The following is a 13,584-nucleotide window of genomic DNA, read 5'->3' on the forward strand; positions in this document are numbered from 1 at the left end:
TCCAACAAAATGAAGGATGAATAAAGTTCTGAGAACAAAAGCCCACTGACTCCATCGTTCAGTCAGTCAGGTCTCCTTTGCATTATTGTAGCCATTTTCTGTAGCCTGTCAACTATGTGTCTGTCTATCCCTGTTCTCTCCTCTCCACACAGGCTATACAAACGCCTCACACCGCGTGGCTGCTGCCACTCTAACCTGGTGGTCCCTGCATGCACGACCCACGTGGAGTTCCAGGGCTCCGGCAGCCTCTGGAATTGCCGTTCTGCGGCCAACAAGGCAGAGTTCATCTCAGCCTATGCTACCCTCCAGTCCCTCGACTTCTTGGCGCTGACGGAAACATGGATTACCACAGAAAACACTGCTACTCCTACTGCTCTTTCCTCGTCTGACCATGTGTTCTTGCATACCCCGAGAGCATCTGGTCAGCGGGGTGGTGGCACAGGAATCCTCATCTCTCCCAAGTGCACATTCTCTCTTTCTCCCCTGACCCATCTGTCTATCTCCTCATTTGAATTCCATGCTGTCACAGTCACTAGCCCATTCAAGCTTAACATCCTTATCATTTATCGCCCTCCAGGTTCCCTTGTAGAGTTCATCAATGAGCTTGACGCCTTGATAAGTTCCTTTCCTGAGGATGGCTCACCCCTCACAGTTCTGGGTGACTTTAACCTCCCTACGTCTACCTTTGACTCATTTCTCTCTGCCTCCTTCTTTCCACTCCTCTCCTCTTTTGACCTCACCCTCTCACCGTCCCCCCCTACTCACAAGGCAGGCAATACGCTTGACCTCATCTTTACTAGATGCTGTTCTTCTACTAATCTCACTGCAACTCCCCTCCAAGTCTCCGACCACTACTTTGTATACTTTTCTCTCTCGCTCTCCTCCAACACTACTCACTCTGCCCCTACTCAGATGGTAATGCGTCGTCGCAACCTTCGCTCTCTCTCTCCTGCTACTCTCTCCTCTTCCATCCTATCATCTCTTCCCTCTGCTCAATCCTTCTCCCTCCAATCTCCTGATTCTGCCTCCTCAACCCTCCTCTCCTCCCTTTCTGCAGCCTTTGACTCTCTATGTCCCCTATCCTCCCGGCCAGCTCGGTCCTCCCCTCCTGCTCCGTGGCTTGACGACTCATTGCGAGCTCACAGAAGAGGTCTCCGGGCAGCCGAGCGGAAATGGAGGAAAACTAGACTCCCTGCGGACCTGGCATATTTTCACTCCGTCCTCTCTACATTTTCTTCCTCTGTTTCTGCTGCTAAAGCCACTTTCTACCACTCTAAATTCCAAGCATCTGCCTCTAACCCTAGGAATCTCTTTGCCACCTTCTCCTCCCTGCTGAATCTCCCCCCCCCCTCTCTGTGGATGACTTCATCAACCATTTTGAAAAGGAGGTTGACGACATCCGATCCTCGTTTGTTAAGTCAAATGACACCGCTGGTCCTGCTCACACTGCCCTACCCTATGCTTTGACTTCTTTCTCCCCTCTCTCTCCAGATGAAATCTTGCGACTTGTGACGGCCGGCCGCCCAACAACCTGCCCGCTTGACCCTATCCCCTCCTCTCTTCTCCAGACCATTTCCGGAGACCTTCTCCCTTACCTCACCTCGCTCATCAACTCATCCTTGACCGCTGGCTATGTCCCTTCCGTCTTCAAGAGAGCGAGAGTTGCACCCCTTCTCAAAAAACCTACACTCGATCCCTCCGATGTCAACAACTACAGACCAGTATCCCTTCTTTATTTTCTCTCCAAAACTCTTGAGCATGCCGTCTTTAGCCAACTCTCTTGCTATCTCTCTCAGAATGACCTTCTTGATCCAAACCAGTCAGGTTTCAAGACTGGTCATTCAACTGAGACTGCTCTTCTCTGTGTCACGGAGGCTCTCCACACTGCTAAAGCTAACTCTCTCCTCTGTTCTCGTCCTTCTAGACCTATCTGCTGCCTTTGATACTGTGAACCATCAGATCCTCCTCTCCACCCTCTCCGAGCTGGGCATCTCCGGCGCGGCTCACTCTTGGATTGCGTCCTACCTGACAGGTCGCTCCTACCAGGTGGCGTGGCGAGAATCTGTCTCCGCACCACGTGCTCTCACCACTGGTGTCCCCCAGGGCTCAGTTCTAGGCCCTCTCCTATTCTCACTATACACCAAGTCACTTGGCTCTGTCATATCCTCACATGGCCTCTCCTATCATTGCTATGCAGACGACACACAATTCATCTTCTCCTTTCCCCCTTCTGATAACCAGGTGGCAAATAACATCTCTGCATGTCTGGCAGACATATCAGTGTGGATGACGGATCACCACCTCAAGCTGAACCTCGGCAAGATGGAGCTGCTCTTCCTCCCGGGGAAGGACTGCCCGTTCCATGATCTCGCCATCACGGTTGAACACTCTGTTGTGTCCTCCTCCCAGAGTGCAAAGAGCCTTGGCGTGACCCTGGACAACACCCTGTCGTTCCCCGCTAACATCAAGGCGGTGACCCGATCCTGTAGGTTCATGCTCTACAACATTCGCAGAGTACGACCCTGCCTTACACAGGAAGCGGCACAGGTCCTAATCCAGGCACTTGTCATCTCCCGTCTGGATTACTGCAACTCGCTGTTGGCTGGGCTCCCTGCCTGTGCCATTAAGCCCCTACAACTCATCCAGAACGCAGCAGCCCGTCTGGTGTTCAACCTTCCCAAGTTTTCTCACGTCACCCCACTCCTCTGCACACTCCACTGGCTTCCAGTTGAAGCTCGCATCTGCTACAAGACCATGGTGCTTGCCTACGGAGTTGTGAGGGGAACGGCACCTCCGTACCTTCAGGCTCTGATCAGTCCCTACACCCAAACGAGGGCATTGCGTTCATCCACCTCTGGCCTGCTGGCTCCCCTACCTCTGCGGAAGCACAGTTCCCGCTCAGCCCAGTCAAAACTGTTCGCTGCTCTGGCACCCCAATGGTGGAACAAGCTCCCTCAAGACGCCAGAACATTGGAGTCACTCACCACCTTCCGGAGACACTTGAAACCCCACCTCTTTAAGGAATACCTGGGATAGGATAAAGTAATCCTTCTACCCCCCCTTACCCCACCCCCAAAAAAAGAAGCTAAATGACGAAAATGTAAATGTAATTGTAAAAGGGAATGTGTTCTCAATGACATACCTGGTTAAATAAAAGTCAGTCAGTCAGGTGATAGTTCGTCCCAGTAGCGGTGCGTGGGTCAAATCAAAAAGCCATATTACAACCTATGTGTTGTGATAATTGCGTTGTTTGCTCTATAATTAGTTAATATGCCTTGACGCCGTTAGGCTATATATAGGCCTAAGGCCGAGACAATAAGAAGACACAGTGGCAGAAAAAAATCTACCACACATTTGTTTCATAACAAAACCGGAGAGCAACATCTATCCGGTGAAGTCCACAAAACATATTGCATGTAACAAACAGTTACATGACCTACAGCAGGTCAAGCAAGGTAATGTTTCTGACATTTTCGGACTACTAAACAACTATTGATTTAGAACCACGGAGAGTTACGCCAGGTCGCAAAGAAAACAGGAGCTGCCTCCACTATTCCAGCACCATTTCAACTTTAACATTTCAACATCATCTAATCACCTATGCTTAGTCTAATACAGTGACAACTAAAAGATACCAAAAATGATTTAGTCCAATCAACGTAAGCTAAATATGATGTGGTTGTCCATGGTACTGATTTCTGTGTGTGTGTGCAAGCAGAAAAAACATGTTGACTCACCCTACTTGTAGAGAAACACCAATGCCATCCTCCTCTCTTTCATATTGATGAAACTGTCTATCACTATGTCATACAGTACACGCTTTTAGTTTTTGTTGTCCTACACTACCTGCCTAAAATACTTGCTCGCTAGCCTAACTTCCTTTCATGGGCAATGATACGCCAGGCCAGCTAGTTAACATTAGCATAATACAGTTGAAGTCGGAAGTTTACATACATTTTGGTTGGAGTCATTAAAACTTGTATTTCAACCACTCCACAAATGTCTTGTTAACAAACTATAGTTTTGGCAAGTCAGTTAGGACATCTACTTTGTGCATGACAAAAGTAATTTGTTTAGTAAATTGTTTACAGACAGATAATTTCACTTATAATTCACTGTATCACAATTCCAGTGGGTCAGAGGTTTACATACACTAAGTTGACTGTGCCTTTAAACAGCTTGGGAAATTCCAGAAAATGATGTCATGGCTTTAGAAGCTTCTGATAGGCTAATTGACATAATTTGAGTAAATTGGAGGTGTACCTGTGGATGTATTTCAAGGCCTACCTTCAAACTCAGTGCCTCTTTGCTTGACATCATGGGCAAATCAAAAGAAATCAGCCAAGACCTCAGAAAAAACATTGTAGACCTCCACAAGTCTGGTTCATCCTTGGGAGCAATTTCCAAATGCCTGAAGGTACCACGTTCATCTGCACAAACAATAGTACGCAAGTATAAACACCATGGGACCACGCAGCCGTCATACTGCTCAGGAAGGAGACGCGTTCTGTCTCCTAGAGATGAACGTACTTTGGTGCGAAAAGTGCAAATCAATCCCAGAACAACAGCAAAGGACCTTGTGAAAATGCTGGAGGAAACAGGTACAAAAGTATCTACACTGCTCAAAAAAATTAAGGGAACACTTAAACAACACATCCTAGATCTGAATGAATGAAATAATCTTATTAAATACTTTTTTCTTTACATAGTTGAATGTGCTGACAACAAAATCACACAAAAATTATCAATGGAAATCAAATGTATCAACCCATGGAGGTCTGGATTTGGAGTCACCCTCAAAATTAAAGTGGAAAACCACACTACAGGCTGATCCAACTTTGATGTAATGTCCTTAAAACAAGTCAAAATGAGGCTCAGTAGTGTGTGTGGCCTCCACGTGCCTGTATGACCCCCCTACAACGCCTGGGCATGCTCCTGATGAGGTGGCGGATGGTCTCCTGAGGGATCTCCTCCCAGACCTGGACTAAAGCATCTGCCAACTCCTGGACAGTCTGTGGTGCAATGTTGCGTTGGTGGATGGAGCGAGACATGATGTCCCAGATGTGCTCAATTGGATTCAGGTCAGGGGAACGGGCGGGCCAGTCCATAGCATCAATGCCTTCCTCTTGCAGGAACTGCTGACACACTCCAGCCACATGAGGTCTAGCATTGTCTTGCATTAGGAGGAACCCAGGGCCAACCGCACCAGCATATGGTCTCACAAGGGGTCTGAGGATCTCATCTCGGTACCTAATGGCAGTCAGGCTACCTCTGGCGAGCACATGGAGGGCTGTGCGGCCCCCCAAAGAAATGCCACCCCACACCATGACTGACCCACCGCCAAACCGGTCATGCTGGAGGATGTTTCAGGCAGCAGAATGTTCTCCACGGCGTCTCCAGACTCTGTCACGTCTGTCACATGTGCTCAGTGTGAACCTGCTTTCATCTGTGAAGAGCACAGGGCGCCAGTGGCGAATTTGCCAATCTTGGTGTTCTCTGGCAAATGCCAAACGTCCTGCACGGTGTTGGGCTGTAAGCACAACCCCCACCTGTGGACGTCGGGCCTTCATACCACCCTCATGGAGTCTGTTTCTGACCGTTTGAGCAGACACATGCACATTTGTGGCCTGCTGGAGGTCATTTTGCAGGGCTCTGGCAGTGCTCCTCCTGCTCCTCCTTGCACAAAGGCGGAGGTAGCGGTCCTGCTGCTGGGTTGTTGCCCTCCTACGGCCTCCTCCACGTCTCCTGATGTACTGGCCTGTCTCCTGGTAGGGCCTCCATGCTCTGGACACTACGCTGACAGACACAGCAAACCTTCTTGCCACAGCTCGCATTGATGTGCCATCCTGGATGAGCTGCACTACCTGAGCCACTTATGTGGGTTGTAGACTCCGCCTCATGCTACCACTAGAGTGAAAGCACCGCCAGCATTCAAAAGTGACCAAAACATCAGCCAGGAAGCATAGGAACTGAGAAGTGGTCTGTGGTCACCACCTGCAGAACCACTTCTTTATTGGGGGTGTCTTGCTAATTGCCTATAATTTCCACCTGTTGTCTATTGCATTTGCACAACAGCATGTGAAATGTATTGTCAATCAGTGTTGCTTCCTAAGTGGACAGTTTGATTTCACAGAAGTGTGATTGACTTGGAGTTTCATTGTGTTGTTTAAGTGTTCCCTTTATTTTTTTGAGCAGTGTATATCCACAGTAAAATGAGTCCTATATCGACATAACCTGAAAGGCCGCTCAGCAAGGAAGAAGCCACTGCTCCAACACCGCCATAAAAAAACTAGACTACGGTTTGCAACTGCACATGGAGACAAAGATCATACTTTTTGGAGAAATGTCCTCTGGTCTGATGAAACAAAAATAGAACTGTTTGCCAATAATGACCATTGTTATGTTTGGAAGAAAAAGGGGGTGAATTGCAAGCCGAAGAACACCATCCCAACCGTGAAGCACGGGGGTGGCAGCATCATGCTGTGGGGGTGGTTTGCTACAGGAGGGACTGGTGCACTTCTCAAAATAGATGGCATCATGAAGAAGGAAAATTATGTGGATATTGAAGCAACATCTCAAGACATCAGTCAGGAAGTTAAAGCCTGGTCGCAAATAGGTCTTCCAAATGGAGAATGACCCCAAGCATACTTCCAAAGTTGTGGCAAAATGGCTTAAGGACAACAAAGTCAAGGTATTGGAGTGGCCATCACAAAGCCCTGACCTCAATCCTATAGAAAATCTGTGGGCAGAACTGAAAAAGCGTGTGCGAGCAAGGAGGCCTAAAAACCTGACTCAGTTACACCAGCTCTGTCAGGAGGAATGGGCCAAAATTCACCCAATTTATTGTGGGAAGGATGTGGAAGGCTACCCAAACGTTTGACCCAAGTTAAAAAATGTAAAGGCAATGCTACCAAATACTCATTGAGTGTATGTAAACTTCTGACCCACTGGGAATGTGATGAAAGAAATAAAAGCGGAAAGAAATAATTCTCTCTAGTATTATTCTGACATTTCACATTCATAAAATAAAGTGGTGATCCTAACTGACCTAAGACAGGAATTGTGAAAAACTGAGTTTAAATGTATTTGGCTAAAGTGTATGTAAACTTCCGACTTCAACTGTACATCTAGCTACATGTTGAACTTCCATCCTCTCAGGCCAGGGGCACAATGTATGAATTTATCGTTGGATCAGAATCGCTGTTATAATCATTTGCCAGTATGGAGAATAAAATAAAACCACAAGTCCAAATCCTTATCTCCATCCATGGCTAATTTAGGAAAGGGCCAATTTTAGCTAGCTAGCTAGCCACCGGAGGACAACAACACAACAACGAGATGCAACAATTCAAGTTTTTTTTCTGTCAATAATGACGTTTGGCTTGTAATGTGATTGGTCTGAAGCTCAATCCAAACTGGCTTCCCTTGACACTTAATTTTTGGTGCCCCAGGACCATTCACAGCTGAGCTCACTCAGTTTAGCTCAACGCTGATTGGCTTTTTTTGGGGGGTCAATTTTTTGGGGAAGCCTGGCTTCCCTTGGCATCCATGAATACATGCCACTAGTCAGTCAGTCAGTCAACTTTGCTGTAATGCGTCCCTTTTGTTATATAAAACCAGTGGACCAACTGCACTGCCAACCTTCTTAGTAATACAAGTAGAGTTGCTTTGAAGGGAGTTCCCACTGACCCCTCTCTCCCTCCTGTGACTCTACATTGGAGAGATAAAAGAGAGAGAGAGAGAGAGACTAAGGAGGAGGGAAAGTAAGATGCTGTCTCCACTGACAGGAAGAGACTTCACAGAGAAGTGACTGACCGTGGTGAAATTGCTTAGGAAAGGATGTGAGGCATTTCCTCTCTCTCTCTCTCTCTCTCTCTCTCTCTCTCTCTCTCTCTCTCTCTCTCTCTCTCTCTCTCTCTCTCTCTCTCTCTCTCTCCTCTAGTCTACTTTTTCTCATGCTTTCGGTGAACTAGCTCTCTCTCTCTCTCTTTCTCTCCTCTAGTCTACTTTTTCTCATGCTTTCGGTGAACTAGCTCTCTCTCTCTCTCTCTCTCTCTCTCTCTCTCTCTCTCTCTCTCTCTCTCTCTCTCTCTCTCTCTCTCTCTCTCTCTCTCTCTCTCTCTCTCTCTCTCTCTCTCTCTCTCTCTCTCTCTCTCTCTCTCTCTCTCTCTCTCTCTCTAATGAGCTGACCAATAGTGACTAATCAAAAGAAAACCATGGGACTCTCCCAAATAATTAGTAGGTGCGTAAAACCAGCAAGTACAGATATACAAAAATATATAGTAGGTCCCCACTCAAAAAGTAGTTGCAAAGAACTTCCTTTAGTTGTCCGTTTTTAAAACACTGCACAGGGGCATCATACCCAGACGTTTCGGCTAGAGCTTTCTTCAGTGTGTACATTGGAAATGTGGAACGGTGAGTAACCGGTAGTCCTAACTGTCCTCTTCTCTCCTGTGTCTGTCTCCAGCCATGCAGCAGGTTCTGGACACTCTGAGTGACAGCACCAGCTCTACCATGGCCAATGACCTGGACCTCATCTTCCTCAAGGGCATCATGGAGAGCCCTGTGGTGAGAATATATGTACCTACTGTATACCTACAGTATAGCTACTTGTCTATGGATCTGTTCCACTGTGTTGGGTTTGTCATTATAAGACTATAGCTTTCTTGTTGGGTTCTGGTTGTATTCATATGGCTATATTATTTGCTTTACATAGATAGAAATGCAATTCATGAATCATTTTTTAAATAAACTTATCAGTCTGTTCTTGTAAAAAATTGGATGCACTGGACTCAACTGTCCATATATGATTTTTTACAAGTAAGAAAAACATTTCGCCAAGAACAAAAGACAACTGTATTGTCATGGGTGTTTTGATTCAAGGACAGTATTAACTTTCTGCCGGTTGAGATACAAAGTAACTTCTCTGTACAACCTTATGAGGCACAAAGTTCACCAGAAGGTTCACCAAAATGTACAAAGAAGCCACTTTCTTGTGAGAGAAGAGATACCAAGACAATAACTTGCATTATCCACTGTTCTTTTTAATGACAACTAATAAGGGATAACTGTTCTTCTTTCAAAGAAGCAGGGGAGAGATGGAGGGAGGGAGTTTGAAGCTTTTGAGAGCAGCACCCCGCTGAGCTCTGGGTTCTGTCTTTTAGAATCCCAGATTTTAAACGTCCTTCTTTTCCCAAAAAGAAAAGTGCATAATTCCAAATTCAACACCCGTAGCCCTTTACACTGATAAGTGCCTAAATTGGAACGCAGTGGCTGTACAGTAACATGCTATACAGATCTGAATGGGTTTTGACTTACAGCCATTCTCCCTCCTGCTAGTTGGGCCTTTTGCAACTTTTTTGTTGTCTGACTGAGGGAAATTATGTAAATTATGACTACTCAATGTATTTTGCAAGATGAGATGTTGAGCATTATAGTAAATACCGTTAGACGTCATACAAACAAGCCAAATAACCGTGAGTCCAAATGTGTACATTTCCATATAATAAAACTCATGTAAAATACAGTCAACATTTATGATTACTGTTTGATGTACACTACCAGTCAAAAGTTTGGACACACCTACTCATTCAAGGGTTTTTATTTATTTTTTACTATTTTCTACATTGTAGAATAATAGTGAAGACATCAAAACTATGAAATAACACATATGGAATTCTACAGCTGCACCATCGAGAGCATCCTGACTGGTTGCATCACCGCCTGGTATGGCAACTGCTCGGCCTCCGACCGCAAGGCACTACAGAGGGTAGTGTGTACGGCCTAGTACATCACTGGGTCCAAGCTTCCTGCCATTCAGGACCTCTATACCAGGCGGTGTCAGAGGAAGGCCCTCAAAATTGTCAAAGACTCCAGCCACCCTAATCATAGACTGTTCTCTCTGCTACCGCACGTCAAGCGGTATCGGAGTGCCAAGTCTAGGTCCAAAAGACTTCTCAACAGCTTCTACCCCCAAGCCATAAGACTCCAGAACAGCTAATCATGGCTACCCAAACTATTTGCACTGCCCCCCCACCCCCACCCCATCTTTTTACGCTGCTGCTACTCTGTTAATTATTTATGCATAGTCACTTTAACTCTACCCACATGTACCTCAACTACCGCAACTAGCCGGTGCCCCCGCACATTGACTCTGCACCGGTACCCCCCTGTATATATAGCCTCCCTACTGTTATTTTATTTAACTTATGCTCTTTTTTCTCAACACTTTTTTGTTGTTGTTTTATTTTACTTTTTTTATTAACAAATAAATGCATTGTTGGTTAAGGGCTGTAAGTAAGCATTTCACTGTAATGTCTACCCCTGTTGTATTCGGCACATGTGGCCAATAAAATTTGATATATATTTGAAATATTTTATTTGAATCATGTAGTAACCAAAAAAGTGTTAAACAAATGAAAATATATTTAAAATTTGAGATTCTTCAAATAGCCACCCTTTGCCTTGATGACAGCTTTGGATACTCTTTTATTTAGATTTCAAGGCACACTTAACCAGCATGGCTACCACAGCATACGCCATCCCATCTGGTTTGGGCTGTCATCAAGGCAAAGGGTGGCTATTTGAAGAATCTCAAATATAAAACATATTTTGATTTGTTTAACACGTTTTTTGTAACTACATGATTCCATATGTGTTATTTCATAGTTTTGATGTCTTCACTATTATTCTACAATGTAGAAAATAGTAAAAATAAAGAAAAACCCTTGAATGAGTAGGTGTGTCCAAACTTTTAACTGGTACTGTATAGTTACAAGATGACACAGCGTTATACTCTGGGTTATCCTGAACAGAATGAGCCTATGTTTGTTTTATTATGAAGAAATGCGGACCACGCATTTGAATGCACTCATAACTCCATTCTATGCCACCAAAATTACGATCTGCTTCTCTGAATTGCCTAGTGAAAGTCTAACACTGTAAGATCGTATTTTATAATTTAGCTAGTCATGTTGGCAATGGAACAAGCTTCAAATTATTCCCACCTGACCCAGATTGCGATTTAAAATGGACCGTTTTTGGATTGCATAAACAACAACAGTTAATGTGTAAAGGCAGGGATGCAGGGCTGTGTTCCAAAGAAAACAACTACAAGTGTGCTTGCTATAGTTCTCAAAGTTCCTCAAAGGCACAGCTAGGAGAGCTCAAAAAACCACCTTACTTCCCCCAGTCCTCCCCCATGTGCTGCCCTTCTGGCAGCTTCATGGGCCTTGTACAGCTGGTGAGCAATCTGCCCTTAAATTACTCACCAGCTCCCAATCAGCCCCAATTAGTCCTGTCCGGGGATACCGTAGAGACCTGGCACGTCCAGCAGATGGAGCCACCTCCTCGTGATGTATACTCCATCTGTTACCAGGCCTTGACGAGTCTCCCCCTGGTGGCTGACATGCTGTACGCCACCCCCCGGCTTGTCTGAGCGCGTCCAGCAGGTGCTCCTTCCAACCTTGGCTGTGGATGATGATATCATCCAGATAGGCCACTGCATACTGCTTGTGGGGTCGAAGCACTCTTTTCATCAGTCGCTGGAATGTGGGCGGGGCTCCGTGGAGACCAAACGGGAGCACCCGGTACTGGTACAGACCGTCTGGTGTCGAGAACGCCGTCTTCTCCCGGGAGGAGGCTGCCAATGGTACCTGCCAATATCCTTTGGTCAGGTCAAGAGTGCTGATGTACCGGGCCTTTCCCAATCGGTTGATTAGCTCATCCACCCTCAGCATGGGGTAGGCATCGAATACGCTTATGTCGTTCACACCCCGGAAATCATTACAGAAGCGGAGGCTACCGTCCGGTTTGGGCACCAACACGATGGGGCTGCACCATGCACTGTGGGACTCTTCAATGACCCCCATCCTCAGCATAGCCTCCACTTCTTGTTTCACGGCCTTCCGTCGGGCCTCTTTCTTACCATTTCCCCGGGCCGGGTACGGATGTGGTGTTCAATGAGGGTCGTGCGGCCCGGCTACTCGGAGAACACCGCCGTGTTCCGATCGACAAGCTCCCGGAGCTCTTGCTTCTTGGCCGGGTCGTGGTCCTCACTGCTGGGGACCACCACTGGTACCATTGGCGTCCTGGGTCCCGACCATAACACGGCCAAGGCTGTCCTCTCATGCCACTTCTTCAACAGGTTCACGTGGTAAATCTGTTGAGGTTTCAGTCTCCCCAGTTGCCGTACGCGGTAGTTGACAGGTCCCAGTTTCTCGACTACCTCGTATGGTCCGTGCCATGTTGCCAAGAACTTACTTTCGGCCTTGGTGATCAACACCATCACCCTCTCCCACCGCGCGTTGGGCCTTCTCCATATGTTCCCTCACGACTGGCCACATGGCTGTCATCCGCTCCCGCATCGTCTCCACCTGCTCTACCATGCTGCGTAAGGGGGTCAGTTGGGCTTCCCACACCTCCTTGGCGATGACCAGTAGGCCACGTGGCCTCCTCCCGTAGAGGAGTTCAAACGGGGAAAACCCAGTGGAGGATTGGGGTACTTCTCAGATTGAGAACATTAGGTGGGGTAGCAGCTGGTCCCAGTTCTTCCCGTCCTGCACGATCACCTTCCGCAGCATCTGTTTGAGCGTTTTGTTAATACTGAGGTCCGGATCTGCTTGATCTGCATGAGGGCACACAACTCTTTCATGAGGCGGGACATAAACTCTGTACCTTGGTCTGTCAGGATCTCGTTCGGGATGACCACCCGGTTAAAGAGGTGGAACAGCTCCCGGGCGATTCCCTTGGATACCGCCGCCCGTAGGGGAATGGCCTCGGGATACCGGGTGGCATAGTCTACTATTACCAAGATGTACCTGTGTCCTCGTGCAGTCTTTACCGGGGTCCCACTATGTCCATGGCGATGCGTTCAAAGGGCACCCCGATGATCGGCAGGGGGACCAGAGGGTTTCGGAAGTGTGCTTTCGGGGCAGTGAGTTGACACTCCGGGCAGCTGTGACAGTAGTCTTCCACGGCCCTCCTCATCCCGGTCCAGTGGAACCGGGCGGCGACCCATTCCCGGGTCTTCTCCATTCCCAGGTGCGCCCCCAACAGGTGGGTGTGGGCCAGCTGAAGAACGGTTCCTACGTACCATCGGGGCAGCAACAATACCTCTCAAAGTTTCTCCTGTTGGCGCAACACCTGATACAAAAGGTTATTCTTAATTTGGAAATGGGGGTATCGCCAGTCACTCACCATCGGAAGTAGCTGTCCATCCACCACTACCACTTGGGCTGTGGCAGCTTTCAAATTTGGATCCTCCCACTGGGCCGTCCTGAATGTTTCCCTCAGTTGGCCCCCAACTGGGGTCTCGATTGGCCCCTCGAAATTGAGAAGGGGGAGGCTGGGCTCCTCCTCCAGTGGTTCCCCAGGGGGTTCGGGTTCCGGCTCCCCCTCCGACTCCGGACCCGTAGAGTCAGGTTGGTTAACCGGTGGCGTCCTGGCCGCACAGGCGAGGGGTCGTCCCCGCTCTCTTCTTCGGCCGGCTCGTATCTTTTTTATCAACTCGTGGCCCCATAGGGCTGCGAACAGCGGACAATCCTGTCCCACTAGGATAGGTACCGGAGTCTCACCCTGGTGGCT

General features: G+C 47.5%; 1 protein-coding gene across 5 annotated transcripts in view; it reads left to right on the forward strand.

Annotated features, from left to right (window-relative positions):
• LOC311100587 (MAGUK p55 subfamily member 2-like) overlaps window positions 1-13,584 on the forward strand; it is a gene marked incomplete at both ends in the record, with an annotated part of 60,044 nt that overhangs the window by 20,461 nt on the left and 25,999 nt on the right. For 4 of the 5 annotated variants that reach the window (XM_084141508.1, XM_084141509.1, XM_084141505.1 and 1 more), the window contains one exon: window positions 8,468-8,568. In XM_084141508.1, the coding sequence (XP_083997634.1) occupies window positions 8,468-8,568 (101 nt within the window). Of the gene's footprint in view, window positions 1-8,467; window positions 8,590-13,584 lie in introns of all 5 variants that reach the window. The other variant, XM_084141506.1, reaches the window with a different exon arrangement.

This window comes from Coregonus lavaretus (genome assembly GCF_964263955.1).
Source record: "Coregonus lavaretus genome assembly, chromosome: 25".
Taxonomy (NCBI): Eukaryota; Metazoa; Chordata; class Actinopteri; order Salmoniformes; family Salmonidae; genus Coregonus; species Coregonus lavaretus.